We start from the raw sequence: 24,275 nt of genomic DNA, 5'->3' as shown, positions 1-24,275 counted from the left end.
TCAGTAACTTAGACACAAATGGTAAGAAAAATGTTGAAAAACATGCTAGTTACCCTTTTAAGGATCTGAACACTTCTTCCACCACTGGCCTCAGCTGAGTACTGTACACTGTCAGCATGGCTATGAATCAGTCAAACAATCAATCAGTCTGTGTTAGTTTTGCCATTGCTGTGGCCATCATCATTATCCCCACTGCTGCTCCAACCACAGCTATTTTAGGAGCCGCATAAATAAGTGTAAAAGAGCCAGCTGTAATTACTTCTATCCTTTATGCACTATCACTCACTTCAGCATCATTATATTATGCACTGGAACTTGCTAAGGTTATATCCATGCTGAAATTAATATCTTCATCTTTAATGACTCCAACTCAGTTTCTCATCCCTATTTATGAGAGTATCCTTTCTGCTCGACAAAGTGGTCTAAACTCCCCTCAGCAGACGAGGGAAAGGGAGCACAGAATCTTTTTTTTTTTTATTCTATGAATAATTTAGAGAAACATGTATGTAACATGAAATTGTAGGTTAAACTGTAAGGTAATTAGGCATAGAATATGTACTGTAAATCACATGTTGTCCTGGATATATATTTGTCAATTGCTCCTCTGTACGGAGCAATTGACAAATATATATCCATAAATAATACATTTAAAAGCACACTTTTTTCCTTCTGCGGACTAACTAGCTTTGAAAAAGACATGACCCTGTCATCCAGATGTGGGTGCGTCCTACTTCATAGTCAAAAATGTTTGTGCCCAGCCCCCTTTTCCCCTCCCCCCCCCCAAATTTTCCCCCCCCCCTTTCTTTTTTTTTTTTTTTTGTTGTCCCCCTTTTTTTTTTTTTTTTTTTGTTTTGTCGCCCCCCCCCCCGGCCCCGCGTTGCCCCCCCCTCTTCTTCCCCCCAAAAAAAACCCGGCACTTTCTGGATAGTTTTGTGCAAAGAAATGGAGAAATCGAGTCTTACATGATATGTGCAAAACTGCAAGGTTAAGAGCCTATACTCTGCAATGTTGTAGTATCAACAGGTATTAGGGCATTTTGCATTAACATTACTGTTAATTAGTCATCACTTGGTTACACATTGTATTACCTTGTTATGATATAAGAAGTGACCCATACAATGTGCCAAACATAATGTGCCACATGAAGAGACAGTGCGGCATATGACAGTAGCAACAGCTGAGAAGATTTGGGTCTGTGGTGACCAGGTCCACCTCACACACACTTCCTTCTCCCATTCTCTCTCTTTACTACAACACACACACGCGCAAACTTGACAAAGTCGATCTGCTGCAGCAGCAGTATTCGGCTCGTGAGATTTCTTTTCAAGGCAGTAGAAGGTCTTCTCGAACTTTCGCGTGCTTCCGCATCCCGCGCAACTAAGTATCTCCCAGGAACATTCATCAAAAAATATAGCCTAAGCCTACCTAGATGCGCATGCGTGAGCGGTGCGCGATGGTCGACTGACAACGAGATAAAGCAGCTGAAGTGCTGAACAAGAATACGGCCGTGTTCCGATTGTTCTCATCTCAGCTCCGCCGAGACAATAGACATGCCATTTCAAAAATCTTTCATTTATTGTCAGAAATATCATGGTTTCAAAAGCATCAATTTCATCAAAAGTTATGTGACACATTTCCAGTAGGCAACTGACTGCAAGCAGGCACATCCGGACCCAAACGAGCAGGCTTATATGCCCCGGAGAGCCCCGGCCCAATTTAACCACTGTTGGCGTACATGGATATGGATGTCCATACAAGATTTAATGGAAATCTTCATCGCGAAGTTCCATCTTAGCAATAAGCGGTAGTTGTAATTGCAAACAAAGGGTTGTCACTTGATTCTTCCAGGCAAGCACAATATTAATTACTAACCGGAAAGCCTTTGGGTGTTAAAAGGCTACTTAATACAGTGTTGATTCTTTGGAAGCATTGTATAATTAGTAACGACATAACCTAATCTCTAAGGTCTACTTACTATTATTTTCTGGAATTTCAATCACATCTAATGGATTTCTTCAGCAAAAGAGCTGGGAAAGGTGTCATCAATTGACCATCAATTGAACTAAGTGTGGACACCTGGGGCCTGTTTCACAAAACCAAGATAAGGGATTAAGCCGGGATTTCCCCGTTATCCTTGACTCGGTTTCACAAAAGCGGAGGCACATAAATCACCATGGAGATTTATTCTGTACAGCTAGCCTGCTCCTGACCAGGCTAACAGCCAGGATTTATTTCATCCTGGAGCCTTTTCTGATCACCCAGCAGTGGTTTTACCCTATTGTTATTATCAGCCTGGATTAAAATACAACATAGTGCATATTGCTGTTCATTTAAGTACTGTTATATTTAAATTGTGAGCATTAATTTTTTTATAATTATTCATGCGACAGTCGTTATATGTTATATTGCTGTATGAAGACTGCCGTTCATATTGTTGTTAGAAGTTTGATGAATATATTACGGCAGTTGTTGAGATAATTAGAAAAGGCTGATAAAATTTCAACTGTGTTTTAAATGAAGTCTGTTACTAAGGGCAATACATACAATGTTGTACATTTCTATAGTTGACCAATGCACCTTGAATTATTTTAGTTAATTATTTTTTTTTTATTCTTTAACAATAAGGATCATGTTTGTTCCACTTCCATGTGCATTGTATTTGGCATTCTTAGCACACAATTTGTGTTGTCCAGTAAACTGGGACTATAATTTGGGAGGATTGTACATTTTTAAGAACATATCCTAATTGTACAATCCTCCCAAATTATAGACTTAGTACACTGGACCAGTAACTGTCTAGTGATGTAGGTTACTGTACATTCATGTAACAACAGGGAGAGGACACCCTGATGGTTTTTAGACTTATATTTTGCTGGGGGGAAATAACTCTGTTCCATTCATGTTTACAGTGTGCATGGAATTTATCACTTAATTATCTTTATAGTTTCTAGATTTTAGAGTCCAATTTCTTCAGTATCTTCATTTTCTATGTCAATATATACGAGGGAGCAAGGCATATAATATGTAGAGAAGGAAACTCGTCGTGGCAGATAATAGCGGACAGACTGAGTCATAGTCTAAAAATATACATTTACGAACTACTGCTCTTAATTGAAAGCATATGAGTCACTTGTCATTTGCAAAAACAAACAGTTGTACACTTTGCATTAAAAGCGAGCAGTGGAAGTTAATATGACTTAGGAAATTTATATTTTAGCCCATGAGAGAGAGGGAGGAACAGAGTGAGAGAGATATTTATGCATCATATTCTAGCGTTATAGAAAATTGATCTTCATGGTAAATTTCCTGAGTAACATTATCTTCTGCTTACTTTTAAGTTAAAGAGTACAACTGTTAATTTGTGCAAATGATTAGTAGCCTAATCCTTGAATGGAATGATTATGACGGCTTCAATTCAGAGCAGTGGTCAGTTAATGTCTATTTTTAGGCTACTTATGCATTCAGTCGGTCTGCGATCATCTGCCACGTTTTCTTTTCTTTTTATACAAATAATGTGTTTCACGTCATCATACTTCCACAAGAAGCTGCTGCTCACTCTGTATAAAGTATGTACAATACGTAGTCTCCATTTTGGCATCAGTAAATCTGTGATCGACCTCGCGGACTTTTGAGGAAAGCCGTGGACGCGCATCTATCTGAATGACTTCAGCCTGGCTCGACCTAGTCGCTCCTCCTCAGCCTGGCTCGGCCTTCGTGAAACGCACCAAGCCAGGCTGCACAGATTAGACTAGGTCAAGCCTCGCTTTATCAGTTATCCTGGATTTATATATTCAACTATATAGACAACTGGGCCAACTCTATTCTCTAAGCGGGACAATAATATGCAATTGAAAGCTAAACAAAAAAACTGAGTGGACCTTTGAGCTCCCATAAGTTTTCTTACATGTTTGCAAATCTAAAAATACATGTCAATAATGTGTTTGTGTCGAAGAAAATACCAACACATGCTTGTTTTGTTTTCTTTATAGGTTGAATATTACTTCCTCAAATACATAGTATTTCTTTACAAATATTGTAAGAAAATGAGAACACAGTTGACGTCTTTCCATTTAATAAATATGATTATAAATGCATCAAACAATTACACACAGCACAGTTGAGGTCAAACAAAAACACTGTAACACCTTACCGTCTGTTCTTATACAAAAGCTGTACAGTAGTAAAACTCTTTTTTTTGTTATTAATATTTCTCTACAAAAATAATAATCTTGCTAATTCTGCGGGGCTGAGGAGAGAGAGAGAGAGAGAGAGAGAGAGGGAGAGGAAGAAAGAGCAGCTCAAAGCTAGTCTACAACTTGATACTGTTTCCTACGCTCTCAGGTGCTGTCACATCACAGCTCCTCCTCACCAGGAGGCCAGAGATGCCACGTGCCACCTGTCCTCCTCCCAGTGAAACCCAAAGACAGAAGTTGCCTTTATCATGACCGACCTCCTGATCATGTCTGGACAGCATCATTTCCTGTTCCCTGGGCTTAAACATGGACCCTATTTTCCCAGGTTTTTGTGTCTAATACCCCTTTTCCACCAACAAGAACCAGGTGCTGGTTCAGAGCTAGAGCTAGTGCCAGTTCGGAGTTGGTTCGACTGACGAGCCTCCAAAGAACCGGTTTGCTTTTCCACAGGCTAAAGAGCCAGCACAGAGCCAGGTCTCACGTCACTGTATACATCTCATCTTTCCCAGCAACGTTAGCGCAGCGGCGCCAAACACAAACACACCATCAATAATGGCGGACGTTGCTTTGCTATTGATGTTCATGGCTTTGTGGACCTACGTGTCGGCTTCAAACTTCGGCCCGGATCCAACGTGTTCGCGCGGCTCGCCTTTACAGTGCCAGAAAGCAGCTTGTTTCCTCCTCTGACCACTGCTGTTGTTGTTTAATCGCGTCCATCGTGTTTATCTGCTAATTCAAAAAGGGCCGTCACAAGTTTTTGTTCGCCTTGTTGGTCACGGTAACTCCGCCACCAGCCCCTGACGTAAGCGCTTCTTACTTCTGGCCCAGCAATGATTTGAAACTAGGCTCTGACTCCGAACCAGCACCAGCTCTGCCTTGGTGGAAAAGGGGTAAAAGTGACGATGATGGAAACAATCTCTGACATTGGTCCAGTATTAAGAGAGATCGCTGCAGTCTGCAGTGGCAAAAAAAGCTGCAATGTAAGTTAATAGGGCAACTGATCACCTTCAATTTACGTCCACAAAAAGTGGTTGTTTTGCCGCTGACAGACTCAGATTATTATTATTATAAGTGTCTGACAACATTATGGAAAGGATCCCTACAGAGGTCGACTTTTCCGTTAAAGAGTAAGTTTAAAAAGAAACAGCCCAGAAATCACTATTACCAAACCCACCAGACTCCATTTAAATAATCAGTAATTTTTTCATCGTAAAACACACTTCATTCAAAGTGGACCGAAACAAAATAAAACTATCAAAAGCCGTCTTGGTTCGTCTTTCCACTGTTCCAACAAACACCACTTTGGTTTGGTTGGGGGGAAAAAAGCCTAATTCAACCATTACATGTAAAGGAATATGCTGGCTCCCATTAGTCAGTTAGATAAAAAACATGGGGAAATAGGGTCCAGGTTGAAAAAAAAACAAAGTTACCCTTAAAGGTTAGGATTAGTACTACGTTGTTTCTGACGGTGGGTTTGGGGTTACCGTCTACGGTTTGTCTCCCTCAAGGTGTTAATATCAGAGCCAGAAGCCCAGAACCCCTTTTCTAAATGTGAAATGTGAACTAAATCAGTACTCAGGACTTTACATCCTTACTTTGCAAAACCTGAAAAGAAATCCTTAATTTCCTTAATCATAGAAAATCCAATTATTGTATTGTATTGCTAAATTCCTGGACATGTCATTGATGTTGCTGATTAAAAAAAAATCCAATCAAGAGTATAAAAAAAATACCCCTATACACTACACCATGCAATGGAACAAGATAAATCACCTTGTAGCTGAGTGCAAATTCTGTCCTGCAACCTCAGATGGAACACACAGATACAATGGAAATAAAGATGGAGGAAGAGTTGTCAACAAATCACCTTAGCATGCAGCTTTGGAATACAAACGATTAATTTAAAAAATTGAGGGCAATGCACACCAGCGGTCTCTAGACATATTGTGCCCCATTTACGCTCATGGACTTAAATGTTGCTCAGTAGCGCAACATTTGGCTCAACTTTAACAATGCCACTCAGCTACAGAAAATAACTTAATGTGCTCATATTATGCTTTTTGGCTTTTGGCCTTTCCATTATTGTGTTATGTATCTTTTTGTGCATGTTATAGGTTTCCGAAATGAAAAAGCCCAAAGTCCCCCCCAAAGGGACTTACCATCTCCAACAGAAAACACTGTTCACAAACTGCTCCAAACAGCTCTATTGTAGTCCAGACTTTACTTCAGAGACAAACGTGGTCACTTTGTAACACACGTTATAATGCTCGCCTAGCTGCTAGCATGGCACGCCCTCATACTCTGCTTCTGACTGGCTAGTTGTCCTTACCTAGCTACTGAGTATGTGCGACTCCCAACAAAGATGGAACAGAAGTGAGATGTCTCACTCTGTAGCTAAAACAGAGAGCTTAACACACAGGGTGAAAAGAGGAGCTTTTGGAGTACAACAGAAATATAGTGTTTTTTGAAAATTATAATTATGTAAACCTATTCTGATATAACCTCTAAATACAATTACGAACCTGAAAATTAGCATAATATGAGCACTTTAAAACAACATGGAAGAAAAGCTGATCGTCATGGTCAAAGGCTTCCCAATTCTCTACAATATAACTTAATAAGCTTAATAAGGGACTTGAACAGGAGAAACAGTACATGGCAACACATCGCTCTGGAAATGAACTACTTTGTTGTGCACCAATGGTGACAACAAAAAAAACAACCTGAACATCAGTATCTAACTTACATGCTCAACGCCAACATGCTCTCTGCCATGATACGCCACATTCCTAGAATTGATGGACATTAACATCCTAGAAAATTGTATCGCATTCACTCCTCAGAGTGACACACCCCACCTTCTGTCTGAACACGGTGGAGAGCCACTGGAGGTGAAACAGTCACACCGCCCTTTTTGCTATTCACTGTGGGCAAGCCAACACCTGCAAACTTAGCTTGCTTGTTAGCTAGCATTGCGTAAATATGCAAACAGGGCAAGAATAACCCACTCTGTAGTCAGCAATTATTTTGTGGTAACGTGAAAACGCCCTATAATTTATACATCCCGAAATCACAAAGGGTAGACTCGATTACAACTTAGGGCCCCTCTACAAGATGGGGCCTTAAGATTAGGTAGTGATGCAAATGTTCCCTTAAGGCCCTTATCATTTCAATTAAAAATGAATATAATACACACCTTGGGTCCCCCCCGGGGTTCTGGGACCTACCACTTACTTCAACAATTTACGTGACTTTGTGTCAAAAGCATCACTTCATATTTGTTTGTACTGGTAATCTTAAAGACAAGACTCCTACTACAGAGCAATCCCAGAGTTCAGAATAATGATGTTCTCCACAGATAATTTCACTATAGAGCTACCAAGAATGATCCCTCATTTGGATTAATTTTGAACTTTTGACACCTACATATTCCACCCGTTTCGAATGTCAACACTCCATTCAAAAGGTGTTATCAGTGGTTATCTGCCTCATAGAAATGGTTTAGAAGAGGCCTGCTCCACGTACTAGAAGGTTCAGAAGGCCCTTATCATCTAGTCACATTGTAATGGTCGCCGTTAGCTTGGTCAGGACCCATTGGCATTACTTTTTAACGCTCTGGGAGTCCCTTTGTCAGTTCAAACAACACTAAAGTTACTTGGTTAAGTTTAGGCAACAAACCTACTTGATTAGCTTTAGGAAAAGATCGTGGGTTGGGTTAAAATATCTATGTTTGTGGCGTTGGTTAAGAACATTAAATAAGGAACGTTACGCAAGAAAGTTTATGTAGCGGACGCAAAAACTTTTGGTTTCAAAGGGGACACCAACACCAACCTCTCGGTTGAAAGTCCTGTTTATTTTTTGTTGCTCTTATGTATGGTGCATGGTTACATTCTATACTGATTGTGTAGGTATATCTGCCGTGGCAATTTCTGTACAGCTACGACTGAACAATTGTAGAAAAGATCATCCGAAGTTGACAAAACCACACTCCCTCTGTATTTACACATCTCCACAAAGTAAAAAGAGTGAATACTAATCCTGTAAGGTTGCCTCTGAAGATTTGAAAGGCATCAATCAGGCATTTACATCTGTCAGATTTCGCGCACAAAGTACCACAGGGCTCGACAGTCCTCTGAACAAGCTAACCATCCGTGTAGCCTGGTAGCATCTGCACTCTAGTTCCACTCCTGCTCCTACAGTGCAGTTAAATGAGCTGGGATGAAGATGGTTGCTACTGGAGAGCGGGCCAGGACATTAGCCTAAATGTGTCACCAACCTTAGCCAGCCTTGAGCTTGACTGGCCACATTAAGTATTCAAGAAGTCAACCTCTTTTTATGCTGTCCAATAGAACGCTCTTAATGCGCCATGGCCCCAAAAAGCACTCTTCCATCTCTCTTAACCTCTCTGTCTCGCTCTCTCTCTGTCTCTCTCTTTCTCGCTCCCATGCTCTTTGGATTCTCCCACAAAGTAGTTGTATCTCATTCCAACTGCCACCTTAAATCTGAGCTTTGATAAATTGTATTCTGCCTGCAGAAGGGATGTTGGCTGTGATCGGGGTGTGGTTGAGGATCACTTTGGCGTACTTTTCTTTGTGGGATAGTTCTCCTGTCACACGGTTTTGTCTGCTATTCCTAAAAGGTGTAATATTTGGGGATCACTTGCAATCGGAAGGTGCAGTGTAGCACCTTAGCCATCAAGTGGTCTCTTATTCTGAAGCACAAAACATTTTACAAACTGGTATGTATCATAAATAGTACCAGAAGCGTTAGATTAACAGCAAAGGTTAAATGAATCCAGAAAACCAAACCCTGTATTTTTGTTAATAAATTAAAATCAGAAAAAAAGAAACATTTCAGTAGAAAATGTGTATTGTGCCATAAATCAGCTTTCCAAGAGACAATAGACAAAAAGCTTTGAAGTACCCTATTCATATTTTATAACAGCATTTCTGTTTAGTATGACATGTTATTAAAATACACAAATTTATAACATAGACATTGATTTCAAAATAAATGTGTAATTCACTTCAATAACATACTTCATAAAAGTATATTCATATGAATAATAAATAACACACTACTGCTGTTAGCTTCATAGAACAGCAAACCAATCTCAGACATGTAAGCCAAACCAAAACATTGTTGCTTATTTAATTTTTTACCATCTCCAGTTCATGCTGTCGTTCCCTCTGAATTATGTATCTGACTTGTATAAATAAATGGGATTTTTTTTAATGTTTAATTTATCAGACATATGTTGAAAGAAAATGAAAAAAACCTGTACACAGTTTCTTCTGGTTTCAACAGAGCACAGTATGTGTCAGCAGGGTCCAACATGCACAGGTATAAAGCTCAAAACCATTGTGTCCCAAATGGTAAAAAAAAAAAATATATATCCATGACGCAGCTGGAGTGGTAATCCAGTCCAGAGTTTAGACGATGTACGTAGGGAGTTCTGTGGAGAATTTCACATGTACATGAGGTTTCATACATCCTGGGGATAAACAGGACAGAGAAAGAAACAGGTATCAGAGGACATTGGTACTAGAAGCTAGAACAATTAGCTGGTTGCATTACAGTAAGTAATACATACATTAAAGCTGCATTTATTGATTATTGGACTCTTGGTGGCAGGGAAACAAGTTGAAAACACAACATCTGACATATTTAAAAGAAAACATTTTAGCAAATTAGCCTATTTATACATCCAGCAAACATTACGCAACTTTAGTATTAATTTGTAGTCGTGTTTTTGGTCACTCGATAAAAGTTAAATCCATTCTCCTTTTACTTCTGTTTTGGTCTCCACCAACTCCTGAGAACAATATCTGTCTCTTTAGCTGCTTTAAAGGTCCCATATTGTAAACAGTATGATTTCCGTGTCTTTTTTGATTACCAAACTTGATTATTAGGTCGAGGCACTATATAAATACTGTAAAAGTATTTTAAAAAAAGCTCAATCCACAGAGAAATGCACACAGCCTGTATTCAGAAAATGTGCCTTTAGACGAGCCGTCAGGACTGTATGTTGTCATGTCACAACTATACTATATATAGGTAGAAAACTACAGTGCCACTTTCCGTTTACCGTTACAGTCATTCCCCGGCTGCAATGACGTTGCAGAGCCGCTGAGAGCACAGATGTTGAAGAATCAGAAACCAATCAGAACACATCAGGCTTTTTAGGGAGGAGGTCTTAAAGAGACAGGCGCTAAAGCAGACCGTTTCAGACACAGGGCGAATACATATGTATTCAGACAGACCGTATGGAAAAAAATATTTACATTAAAGCATGTAAACATGTTCTAGTACAAACCCAAAATATAAGTATGAACCTGAAAATGAGCATGATATAGGACCTTTAAGCTCCCTACAGTTACCAGTTAGCTGCTAACTTTGTCTGAATGCTACTTTGCAGCATTAGGCAGCAGGCAGACAAAGCTGTTGCACTAAAAACAAAAAATAGGCTAAAAGAGGCTAAAAAGCTGGGCAGAGATGTGAGAAACTGCAGAGTTGGTAATAAGTCTCCGGTGTTTAACATTACAACTGACACCTTTTCACATTACACAGTCATTTGAGCCATTGTTAATTTAAAAATATGGATAAGTGCACTTATTTGACCAGACGAGTCAACTAAAACTGAAAACATGAATAAAAGACTCATTTTCATACATTGAAGAGTTTGCGTAAACAACAGACATGTTAGGACATATGATGTCAGAATATACAGATGGGTGATGAATTACAGGAAAAACCTAAATACATGAGCATAGACACATGAGAATGCTGATGTTTCCACACAGGGCACAAGGGTTTTACTAAATGCTTTGATAATTATATGAAAATGATATGAATCATATGCTGCGGCCTTCACCAGATCTTAACCTAGCTTTTCTTGTATTTGTCACCCATCTGTATTCTCAGGTTGTTAAAGGGTGACAGTACTGAGGAGAACAATGTAGTTGCTCGTACTACTGAGAAGCAGCTGCACTTTTCATCATACTCATTTTTGTTTAGCTGCCTTTCACCCCTTGACCGGACCATTTCCCTTCTGAGGAACACACAACAAAAAGCACAGGATGAGTCTCATGAAACAACACACAATGGTATGAAATAAGCAATGGAGAAAACTAAATTAAAATGCTAGCCACAGATAAGAGTCAAACCAAGTGGATATTTACCTATGGGCCGTGAGTTAAATTCTGTGTCCAGAATCTCCAAAGAATGAACCAAGTCCCGCTGTGAGCTGGGCGTGGCCCCTGTTGGATTAGCTGGACTCATCATTTCTTGTTCTTTTTCGTTCTGCATCTGCGCATAGACGTTGAGGCCTGGGATCTTCCTTGAGGAAAGATTTACAGTGAGGCAACGGGATAAAAACAGCAGCCTAACTAAAACGAAGAGAGCAAGGGAATCACTAATATGCTATGTACCGCCATTTCTTGATCAACTTTTGATGATACGATTTAGCACATTTGCATGTAAATCCCTATTTACACAAATACTCAAAGCGATAAGGTCTGTGTTAGAAAAACTATGACACTCTTCTTGTTTCTGTTAATATTAAACCGTTTGCATGGTAGAAAGCCAAAATACTGCTGGCACTCTCACGAGATAACCATGGGAGCCACTTCCTAACCTTGTGAAGAACACAGAATGAGGTGGCGATGCCCTGCCTGACCAGAGATAAAAGAAAACATCGCCTTTTGTATCATGACTGTATTTTACTCATGAAAAAAGCTACTGTTGAAGGCTTTAGTGAGTCATTTTCTGTACTTATGCTGTGAATGCTGTAAAACTGACACTACTTGCAAGTAAACCAACTTTGAGACAATTTCAGTGATTCTGTCCATCCCCCTTATCAACTTGGTCCTACGAACCGGATCCCAACATCCTTCCCCCCGCCTTCCAGGTTTTGGGTCCTGAAACACCGTGCACGGGGGAGTCCTTTGGTGACTCCTTGAACAACGACCTCCGACTTGAATTGCTGTTTTTACAGAGGCCAGTTCCCGCTGGGGGTGTGGGAAGGTGACGGGATTCTTTTTTGTACAGCGGACAATCTGAAGTTTTATTCTGTCTGTAAATCTTCTTGACCCTTCGTGCCCTTTTCCCTTGAAACTGCACCTTGGACATGATTTAACATTTCAGAAAGGTCAACTGCCTATGTTAAAATGGCTTATTTTTGAAAGCTGACTGACATTTCTTTTGCAAAGAATGACCTGACAAATTCCCACAGATTAGAAAGTACAAAGCCAATTCTCCAATGAGCAGCGCTGGGTATGCCGGCAAAGACTTCTGACAGGCAGCTATCAGTCTTTTCTGTAGCCTCACCGGCAGCTTTTGTTTACTGAGCTGTCAGGACGCTATGACACCTTTCACCGCCTCCCTATCACACACAGCCTGACGATTATAGACATGACATTTCATGAACACTTTACCTCTTGAATTTGTAGATGACAAATACAGCTAAACCCACAACCACTACTGATAACAGCATTAGCATGGCAGAGCCACTGTGGTTCTCGCTGGTGTCCACTAGGGGCGCTGCGGAGACAGGGATACAAGAGCCACAGAGTATAAGCAACACAATACACTATCTCCACATGTATTTTTCACCCAGCTGAATCATGCAATGAGCAGTCAAAAGGATAATTGACACCTATATAAATTATAGTAGACTGTAAAAATAATGGACGAAGCTTCCTGGCCGGAAAATTTAAGACAATGCGGAAGTGCCTTAAAGCTGTATTCTATCTAATTTCCAGCAGGGGGCGACTCCACTGGAAGTCTATGAGAAAATGAGCCTACTTCTCACTTGATTTATTACTTCAGTAAACATTTTCATAATCGCTAGTTTCAACTCTACTTCAATACAGCATGATGTTGATTTTGTATATTATTGTCCCATTTAATTTGAAATTGACGATAAAGCAGGGGATGTTTTAGGGCTTGGCTACATGCCAATCGGTCAATCAGAGCTTAGCGATGCTGACCATGGCACTGTGTACATTAAAGTAGCCGTGAACTTGTGTTTGGGTGTTGTCCGTGTTTTCATCTTAAACTTTGATCCTTGCACTGTGTGTTTTTACTTTGAAACATTTTGGTTGCCTAAAAATGTCTTGTTCAGCGTTCTGCCAACCAAGATAGCTAGCTCCTGCTAGCGTTAGCTGGTAACTCAAGGGAAATTTTGCAGATTTTCTGTTCTGCCGTACATGCAGATGAACGGCGGCAGTACCCGGAGGTCAGTGTTCACCCGCTGGCAAATGTCCGCTGGATGACTCGCTTCAGAAGGGTCAAAAATCGGCAACTTTCCCTCTTTAGCGTTTAGCTTAGCGCAGCGCCATTGCAACCACAAACAACACTGGCTTGGCTGCGTCACCCTCCCCCAACTCCACGCTCTTGTCAAAAATCGCCACGCCCTTCCAAACAGCAGTGCGCAAACCAATGGGTGACGTCACGGATGCTTCGTCCACTAGTTATTCAGTCTATGTAAATAATAGATGAATCATCAATAATTACAGGAGTATTGACTTCTCTTACTCTTTATCTTATAAGCCTCTTTAGGACAGTAGCAGCATCCACAATAGGAAGAGGCACACATACTTGTAACGATGCTCACTCTCTGAATGTCTCTGTGTAGCTACATGGTGGGAGCCAATCAGACACAGGGTTATTAGTTGACGGGGGCAGCAAAAAATAATAGTAATATACCTAACTGTCCACTGTATCTAGGTCTCCTGATAGTATGCATGCTTTATGTTCTGTCCCACTTATTACATGAAGTACAAAAGCCCTCCTGGGAATCTCTAAACGTAAGCCGGCAGCTTTGTTTGTTTACCTGCTGATAAGTGTGCTGCATACACGGTGACTTGGACCCCTGGCCGCAGCGTGAACTGGACAAGGTTTTGATTCAAGGCGTTGAGCAAAACCTCAGAGAGCTGTTGGGACACAAAGGGGAGACAAGATTTGAACAAGATATAGTTTTATTTTGTAGAAAAAACTAATGTATGTAATGTAAAGGTGCAAAAGACATGCAATAATTAAATCCCCCTTTTAATACCATGGATATAGTGCCACTCGGCCAGGCTGGAGAGCGCAGTTCACTTAGGGAATGTTTTAATCCAAACCATCATCTTTTTACTAAACTTAATTAGTCGTTTTGGTGCCTAAACTTAACTGTCATCACCGCATGATGCTCACTTTTTCTGGCTGAACTCAACTTCCACGGCCCCTGAAAGGACTGTCATCTGGCAGTGCCTGTAGCCGGCTCACAGTCCCCTATAGGCAGCTAAACAACTGCCGCTGGTTACCGGCGTCCTGGAGCTCTGTAGTGGTAAATAGAACCAGCAACTGCCGCTCGGATTTTATTGTTCTATAGCACTGTGTGTTCACGTTACAGAGCCTTACTTAGTTTAAAATACTTCTATTTTAGGTATATAATATATGGTCTATTGGTGAAGTAGCATGGTTCCCTTTGATGGGTGGATACGTTTTGTAATTCAGCAGAGGCAGGGATATGTAGACCAGAAAGGGGGAAAATCCCATGCCTCCCCCCCGGAAACTCGCACCCTGAATGTAACTATTGAGGGAAGACACTGCCAAGATCATGAAACCTCAGTCTCATCTATCTCTCGGCAATCATATTTCAGGGGGGGGGCAGTAAATGGACTGTATTTATATTGTGCTTTTCTAGTCTTAACGACTACTCAAGGCGCTTTAACATAGTACAGGAACCATTCACCATTTACACATTCACACACATTCACACACTGGTGCTGAGGCTGCCGTACAAGTTGCACCTGCTCATCAGATAAACATTCACACACATTTACACTCTGATGGCCCCTGTCTGCGGGAAAATGCAGTTTTCAGATAATTCCCTGTGGGTTTGTTACTATAAGTGCTACCTTTCACATTATAGATAGATGCATTGTCAATATAAAAATGTTGGCTAGTGCAGCTTTAAATTCTAAAATAAATCAAACAATCGTGACAACGTTGTGCACATCAGACAAAAGATAACACAAGGAGGTGAAGTGGTTACATATCAACCCCTTAGCAACACTGACTGAAGTATATTAAAGCATAAAAATGGCCACTCTGATGCACTTTAAACACTGAGCATTATAAAGGTAGTATTTACCTGCATTATTTCTAAGTGCCCATGACCCAAAGAAACCTCGCTGCCTTCACCAACAACCCCATGTGAGCCTTCCTGTTTATGTAAGAGTCTTTGTCTGTGGGACCTTTCTACTCTGATGCATAATGCATAGGATGCAGCCTCACATGATCTCTGCTTTCCAGACTGGCAAGCAACCTTCTGCACTGATAACATCTAACTTCCATATAAATCGGGCAGATTACCCTGACCCTGAAGGTAAACCACAGAAAGCCAGAGTCCAGTCTCATTCGCTCTTAATCGATTTCCCCCACATAGATCCTTTTATTCACGCAATTACACATCTCTATCCCGGGGCTTTAACACGTAAACACAATCTAAAAATGAAATGAGCCTCTTTTTAAAATGATAATCCAATACCATAAAATTGCTCTATGTAATGTGCGCTCATTAAACAAGCATATGTGGAGCTGCAGAGAGAAAACACAAAACTAAACAAAAGCTGCCATTTTCTCTCTGCAGATCCTGCGTCCCCCCCCCCTCTGCAGAGGCTTCATTTATCTTATCTGCCTCATTTGCCAAATGAATTGTGATATGAGTAATTTCTGTAGTGCTTCATTCTCCCCTTTATATTTCTTAGGCGTTTGAATTTAGACCGTGCTATGACTAATTACTTTTTCCCCACTGTATACCAGGGTCAGTAAATCTATAACACACTTTTAAGATGCCAACCCTGAATGAGGATGTATCGCTGCCTTGTAGGGGGAGAGAATCTTTCCAGGACATCAACCAGGTGTGTGTGTGTGTGTGTGTGTGTGTGCGGTGGGGGGGGGGATCAAATAGATTTCCTTCCCAGTTTCCTACCCTACACACGCCCGTGGATTTCTTCCCACGGAGAGCAGATCCAACATCATTATCAGTCATTATCTATTACGTGAGGCTCAGAGCTAATTCAGTCCATCTTGATACGCCGGTGTGATTTAGTGAACTGATCAACCATGACAATTTCTTTGTCTGGCTCTTGAGGCTCGAGACTCTACATCCTACCCCCCTCCCCCAACCCTCCTCCCACCTCAACACACCATAGGATGTGACTTGAGGGAGTTTGAAAGCCTTTCCCCCCTGATAACTTGTTAATACTTGTCAGGCTTATTGATGAGTCTATTGCAGAGATTCCTCAGGCGTGTTCTAGAATTAGACTCATGGAAAGACCTGGACATGCTTCAATAGAGCCACACTGACATCTGGTGGAGGAAGGAGGAACTTAAATTTGGGATTTATTTCTCAGGGAGCAATTACTGTAATGGACAAGCTGCTGCTGGAAGAAGAAGAAAAAAAAAAGGGATCAACCTATGACTCACAAAAACAGAAAAAAGGAAACCATGTTTCAAACTTGTGCATGGTGTTATATGGGGATAACGAGGTGAAATCCATCCACCTACACAAAAACTGTCTCGAGGCTGGAAAAAAAGGAAGTAGACGGAGCAGCAGTTGGTGTCTCACCTGATCTAATTGAGCGGAGCTCTTCTCTGCTTTCCCCTCATTCAGCTGTTTGTCAGGCAGAAGGAAAAACTCTGCTGCTGTGGGTAAACCTGGGAGGACGGTGACCAGAAGCCGATCCTCTCGCACGCCTGTGGCCTGTAGGGGAACGAGAGGGGGGAAGCGGTTCAAAAGTTCATTCCTGAAGAGACGTGCTCGTAGCACTAAGCGTGGAAAACTGTCAAGTATTGACGGCTGCCATCGTATGCCTGCTCAACACATTCTCACTCTCCCATCGCGGATGCTTGGTCAGGTGCCTTTGGGATTGTTATTGATGCCAAAGGCGTCATATCTAAACGCGCTTTATCTTAACGCGCTGGGTCGGGACTATTGACATCACTTTTGATGGAGTATAGGTTTAGAAAAAGATCGTGGGTGGTCTTATAAAAGGTGCGTTTACATGACATGCGGGACAAGAGCGGGACGGTTGGGTTTAGTAAAAGAAGAACGGGACGGTTCGGTTTAGTTAAAGGAGAACGGGACGGTTGGGTTTAGGTAAAGGAGAACGGGACAGTTGGGTTTAGTAAAAGAAGAACGGGACGGTTGGGTTTAGGTAAAGGAGAACAGGACTGTTGGGTTTAGTAAAAGAAGAACAGGACGGTTGGGTTTAGTAAAAGAAGAACAGGACGGTTGGGTTTAGTAAAAGAAGAACAGGACGGTTGGGTTTAGGTAAAGGAGAACGGGACGGTTGGGTTTCGTAAAAGAAGAACGGGACGGTTGGGTTTAGTAAAAGAAGAACAGGACGGTTGGGTTTGGTAAAGGAGAACAGGACGGTTGGGTTTAGTAAAAGAAGAACAGGACGGTTGGGTTTTGGGGAAGAGGAAGCAAGGACGGTTGGGTTTTAAAGTAAGAAGAACGGGACAGTTGGGTTTAGGTAAAGGAGAACGGGACGGTTGGGTTTAGTAAAAGAAGAACAGGACGGTTGGGTTTAGGTAAAGGAGAACGGGACGGTTGGGTTTAGTAAAGAAGAAAAAAGGACGGGGGGGTTTAGTAAAAGAAGAACGGGACGGTTAGGGTTTAAAAAGAAGAACAGGACGGTTGGGTTTAGGAAAAGAAGAACAGAGCCGGTTGGGTTTAGTAAAAGAAGAACGGGACGGTTGGGTTTAGTAAAAGAAAAGAACAGAACGGTTGGGTTTAGTAAAAGAAGAACGGGACGGTTGGGTTTAGTAAAAGAAGAACAGAACGGTTGGGTTTAGTAAAAGAAGAACGGGACGGTTGGGTTTAGTAAAAGAAGAACGGGACGGTTGGGTTTAGGTAAAGGAGAACGGGACGGTTGGGTTTAGTAAAAGAAGAACGGGACAGTCGGGTTTAGTAAAAGAAGAACGGGACGGTTGGGTTTAGGTAAAGGAGAATGGGACAGTCGGGTTTAGGAAAAGAAGAACGGGACAGTTGGGTTTAGGAAAAGAAGAGAACGGGTTGGCCTTCTTACAGTCATACTTGTCTGTAAGCAGGGGCGATTAAGCCATTTTTTTCTTAGATTAAACTTGAGCCTGGCACCCCTAAAAAAGAATTGCTAAAAAAAAAAAAGGCTGTGTTAATCTATTGTGAGCTAAGGAGTTCTGCCCTAGGAATAGCACAGCATCGTGGAACTAAACTTGCAATCCCGATACCTAGATCACTCAGAAAATAATTCTGAGCCATGTTCAGAAAATAGTGCTTGTCAGCCTTTAGTCAAAATCACATGAATCTCTAATTTTCAAAAGTTATTGATACTGCATTTTGGACATGCCTGCTTTTCTTTTCAGATTATTTTTTGGGGTGTTTTAGGCCTTTATTATGACAGGACAGCTGAAGACATGAAAGAGAAGAGAGAGAGGGAATGACATGCAGCAAAGGACCGCTGGTGGGAGTTGAACCCAGGCCTGCTGCATCGAGGAATAAACCTCTATAAATGGGCGCCTGCTCTACCAACTGAGCTATCCAGGCTCCCAATGTCTGCTTTTCTATAGATAAATATCCAATTTCATTTGTTCTACCGCCTCACCTTTGTAGTAATGGCCCAGTGGCTCAGCATTAAAGCATGTTTTCTCAGAGTGATTGGTGTCTTTGTAGTTACATAATTCAGTGTTTCCCCTAACATGATGGTCCAAAATTACGTTAAAATGCACAGTCAGCACAGTAGAATAACCCTTAAAGCTCCTGTCTGTAAGACAAAGCAGCTTTACTTGTATAGCACATTTCAGTGTCAAGGCAATTCAAAGTGCTTAAAAAAAAAATCTAAAAATGTGTTAAAGGGAATATAAAAATAGTCAAAATACAATAACACAGGTATGAAAGTTACAGTGCAGTAGAAGAAATGAAAAATTATTTCAGTCTTGATTTAAAAGAACTGAGAGTTGCGGCGGACCTGCAGTTTTTCTGGGAGTTTGTTCCAGATATGTGGTGCATAAAAACTGAACGCTGCTTCTCCATGTTTAGTTCTGACTCTGGACAACAAGCAGACCTGTCCCAGACCACCTGAGAGGTCTGGGTGGTTCAGCAGATCAGAAATAAACCATTCAGTGCTTTATAAACCAACAGTAATATTTTCAAACAAATTATTTTAGAGACAGGAAGCCAGTGTAAAGACTTTAGACTGTGAGTACTCTCATCAACACTGACAGAAGTATATTATATCATAAAATTGTTAGAGACGCCTTTGCGTATCATATATTAGTATCTGCCAATACTGAGCCCAGTGGCTGAGGGCTTTTATGTGTCTGTGCTCATGGGCTCATCATCTCATAATCCATCTATGCAACATTTAACCCATACCAGCCCTGTTCAGACACTTTATTAGCAGCATCATGGAGCTAAATGTTGCATATATGTCGCTGTTGTACTCAGTCTACTAGGAATGTAAAACAAAAAGAGAGCTTGTAATTTACCAAATCTTTTCACGGATTCCTGCGAGAGCCTCTGCTTCTCATTCCAGCACGTTTTTTTCCTCTTTTTTTTTTGGTTCTGCCTTCTGGGCTGGGGTTGTCATGACGAAATGATGTCAGTAAGACATAACAAAACAGACATGTTCACTGAAGACTGAACAGCCGTGTATATTTTTGGCATCAATTCTGATTTTGCAGGATCAAAACGTGTGAAAATATGATGCAAGGCCAAGATTGCTTGTTGCTAGGAATCCGAAAAGTATTGACGTTTCGATGATGCAGTAAAAAACAAAGTTAATGAGGCCACATCTGTACCTGCCATGGCGTGCGTGGCTTTTCGATCATGTCTTACTTTTGACAGGTCGCGAAGCACTCGACTCCAAGCTTCCTTTTAGCTCGGTGCAGAACATATTAGGGCCATACTGGCATTTATTCTTCTGTACACAACATCCACAACCTTGTACGGCCCTGAACTCACACAGTGCGTGGGAGCCAATGCAATCGGCATGCTCTTGAACTGTAATTTTCCCTCTCTGACTGCTCTTGCCTTGTCATTCATCATCATAAAAGTCTGATTCATGTCTCAAAGCCTCAGGGAGGTCACACTGCACTAATAGAGCGTCAGAGGTCCAGTCAAGCGCTGACAGTATTTACCAGAGTAAAGGGACGGTTTCCGTGAAAAGACCTGGTAGAGCTTTACCTCGATCAGAGAGTTCTTGATGACTCGGCTCACGTCCAGCCTCCATTCTGCAACATCAGGGTTGTGGTCGTCCAGGTTTGATGAGAAGGCGAGCAGATGAGAGCGGAAATATTCTGCAGGGGTGAAAAAGTAAATGCATTTAATGACCGATGAAAAGTCAAAGAGTTTATCCTTTAGATTCAGCTCTTGTGGACCACAATCTAGGAAAATTGTATTAAATGGCCACTTGTGTAGAGCTACAAAGATTAATCGATTAGTTGTCAACTATTAAATTTATCACCACTATTATTAATTAGTTAATATCTTTGAGTACTGATTATATTTGAGTTGGCTTAATAAGTACTTCATGAAAAAAAAAAAAGAAAAATCTATAAAATGCACGTTTCTCCAAAGATTTAAGCTCTGACAACCTCAGACTTTTGAGTTTATAAACTCAAACAAACTTAAGTTTTTTGAGTACTGCTTACTTATTCGGGTTTACAGTGTATTTTGATATTTGATGAATCGGTTTGAGTAATTTTCTTTATAATAAGATTCTGTGATTCCAACTTGTTAAATGTGAAATATGTCTAGTTTCTTCACTCCTCTGTGACAGTGAACTGAATATCTTTGATTTGTGGACAAAGAAGACATTTCAGGGTGTCATCTCGGGCTTTGGAGCACTGATTGAACAGGTTATGACATTTTATAGACAATAATTATTAATAATTATATTGAGAAATCGAGAAAAATAATCGAAAGGTTAATTGACAATCGTTTGTTGCAGCTCTGAACTTGTGTCTTATTTTAATAGTTTTGGCCATCGTGTCAGATCTCATCAAAGTAGAGCTACAGCAACACTGGAACAACACAGTCCAACATTACAAAAAAACACATAAGAGTAAACAACAGGTTATCCTAATGATCTAAACCAGTGGTTCAAGTGGGTCAAAGGGAGTTCCAGGGGGTCCTCGGCAAAAAGGGGGCATCATTATTTTCACTATAATTCCATCTACAGGTACAAGTAAAACAATGACAGAATGTTTGACTATTTTGGTCATGGGTTTCATACACTCTCTGTAATAAAACCTTTAAAAGCCCAAATCAGATGGGGGACCCTGGGACAAAATCTTATCAAGTAGGGGGTCCATGGTCTAATTTGCGCCAGTTTAGGGGTCCTCGACGTGAAAAGGTTTGGGAACCACTGATCTAAACCACTTTATCTGGAGGTAAAACTGAAAGTGCGCTCACCTTGCTGAGCACTAAAAGTGTTATAAAAAATCTTAAATGATACGTTATCGTACAGGAAAACTCTGTGAGTAAGTATAATCTTATAAAGAGTTGGTCCAAGTTGCTAAATTGTTTACTAATAGGCCTCCTTCATACATTGATTATGCCATTCAGAAGAAATCTTTATCATAACAACAACCCATTGTAAAAGCTTGACTCCTTAGAAAGTGGTATCACATTATTGTAAATACCTATAGATTAACTAGCCAAAACAACAACAATAAGACCCAGGTTGTTATATAAGTGGAATTCTCCTCTCTCTTTTAATAATGACTATTAATACAATCTATTTGTTTCTTATTAAGTACATTGTGAAAGAGCCATCTTGTGTTTCCACAGCTAAGGAATCCAAGTGGAGATGGAGTGACACAGTGGGCTCACCGTGGACAGCGATGCTTTTTCTGTCCTGCAGAATAGTATTCCCTGCAGACACCTGTACAGTGACTGTACTGATGCCTTCCCGGGAGAATGTGCATGCCACACTTCCCTCCAGGGTGATTACTGGCTGCTGGGGGAGAAAGAGAGAAAGAGAGACATATAGAGAAGGTAGGGGAGAGGGCGAGAGTCAGAGTAAGATACCCTTATCAACGGCAGGTCTCCCACTGCTGTTATTTACACTACAGAGGTGTGAGCCTCCTGGTGCACTCACAAATACACTGTAAAAAATGTTAGTATGTAAAAAAAAAAATAATGGACAATGACTTCCTTGAAAAAATACATTTATTTTCCATAATTAGCTTTAATTTGACATGAAATCTTGGGTATTTCTTGTCTTTTTCATGTTAAATGAAGGACATTTACACCTATCAAAACTAACTTTCTCTGTTTGTCTTACTTAAAGGGGTGATAGAATGCAAAACCGATTTTACCCTGTCATAGTTGAATAATGACAGTTCGGTGGGTAAATAGGACATACATAGAAGCTCAAAATCCCATTGACACCCCTTTACTATGAAAATCTCATATTTTGAAACTCCCGCTGAAAACGGGCGAATCCCAACAAGCTAGTTGCTTACGTAAACATCTCAAAACCGGAACCTTTGTCACGCCCATGGGTGTATTAAGAGAACGGTCACGCCCCAACATTTACACACAACTGACCTGAGATCAGGTAGTCTTCTGAATCTAGGTCACGCAGATCTCTGCTATTCCATTACAAAAATTTGCTTCTTAAACTTTTTTATGCGAGAAATGAACTATGTAAAGCTCAAATATGGCCGTTTTACAAAAATGTATCTCTAATTGCAAATTTTGTCCGACTGTATCGGACTTCAGCGGCCGGTATTGCCTGGGTTAACTGCCTCGCCGCCCGGCCTGCCTTCCTTCACAGACCCCGGCCTGCTGTGAGCTCGATTGAGCTCCGTCACGACTGGCAGCCTACGGCACTTCATACCCGCGCAAAGTCACCGTTTTGTGGGCTAATGGACTACCAAACTGCCTGGACAGAGCTCCAGGGCCTGCAGTTCTCCTCTTCCTAATGCCAGGTGTGTGTGAGTGAGAGTGCGGTCATCGAGCTTGTTACGCCAGCAATCTCTTACCACAGGTTCCAGTTAATCTTATAATGTGTGTAATTATGTGTTGAGTTATTTAAACAAACGATCGGTGAAATACACGCCTCTTGTCCGCGAGTCTCATTGATAGAGCTACATCCAGCCGCAGGCTCTATCAATGAGAGCTAGCTAGCCTCCTCTTAGAATTCCTCTGAAATTCACAAAAATTCATTAACTTGAAATCGAACACCGTTGTTAGCTTTATAAGACATTTAGCTAGATGTTGTATAAGTGGCGTGGCAAAATTCAAACTGTAAATATACTCTAATTACGCCGAAAATGAAGCTAACTATCCGTGATTTGTAGCTACATATAGCTAGGATTGAAGGGACAGTCGCTGCTGACGAAACCCCTAGCTAATCTTCAAAAATATTCATTAACTTGAAATCGGACACCGTTGTTAGGTTTATAAGACATTTAGGTAGATGTTTTATAAGTGGCGTGACATGTGTGTAACATGTGGTAAGAGATTGCTGGTGTAACAAACTCGCTGACCGCGCTCTCACTCTCACACACGGGCCATTTAGCTAGCAGGAAGAGGGGTTGCAGGCCCTGGAGCTCTGTCAGGGCAGCGGCGTTTGGTAGTCATTAGCCCACAAAACGGTGACTTTGCCAGCTCAATCGAGCTTACAGCAGGCCGGGGTCTGTGAAGGAAGGCAGGCCGGGCCGCGAAGCAGCAACACAGGCAGCACCGGCCGCTGAACTCCGACACACAGTCTTACCAAATTTGCAATTAGCCATCAATTTTCGTAAAACAGCCCATATTTGAGCTTTATATAGTTGATTTCTCGCATAAAAAAGTCTCAGAAGTGAATTTGGTAACAAAACATTGCAGTGTCTGAAATATGAGATTCTGTCGCGTCTCTAATGTGTGTGTATTGGGGATTCGCTCAACCAATCAGCACGCAGCTCATCTAAATATTCATGAGCATACCATATTTGGAAGAAAAGCTCTTGTTACAAATAGGGCCAAAACACAGGGATGCATAAGGGCCAATAAAATATCAACCAGGCCATTTTCAGCCCAACCAATGTTACATACCC

General features: G+C 41.1%; 1 protein-coding gene across 5 annotated transcripts in view; it reads right to left on the bottom strand.

The window, feature by feature from the left end:
• Positions 1-6,689: 6,689 nt before the first annotated feature.
• Positions 6,690-24,275, bottom strand: part of LOC120564084 (VPS10 domain-containing receptor SorCS1) — a 279,471-nt gene continuing 261,885 nt past the window's right edge. Inside the window, exons 21-27 of one of the 5 annotated variants that reach the window (XR_005640059.1) lie at positions 22,063-22,189; positions 20,413-20,525; positions 16,813-16,947; positions 14,029-14,128; positions 12,629-12,734; positions 11,375-11,528; positions 6,690-9,687 (exon numbers count right to left, since the gene is read on the bottom strand). Coding sequence is in view for 3 of the 5 variants with exons in the window: in XM_039808768.1 (XP_039664702.1) it covers positions 9,626-9,687; positions 11,375-11,532; positions 12,629-12,734; positions 14,029-14,128; positions 16,813-16,947; positions 20,413-20,525; positions 22,063-22,189 (801 nt within the window). In the remaining 2 variants the exon portion in view is untranslated. The other 4 variants (XM_039808768.1, XM_039808779.1, XR_005640058.1 and 1 more) reach the window with 4 other exon arrangements.

This window comes from Perca fluviatilis, chromosome 1, assembly GCF_010015445.1.
Source record: "Perca fluviatilis chromosome 1, GENO_Pfluv_1.0, whole genome shotgun sequence".
In the NCBI taxonomy this organism is placed as follows: domain Eukaryota; kingdom Metazoa; phylum Chordata; class Actinopteri; order Perciformes; family Percidae; genus Perca; species Perca fluviatilis.
This window is presented reverse-complemented; position numbering and strand designations above follow the sequence as displayed.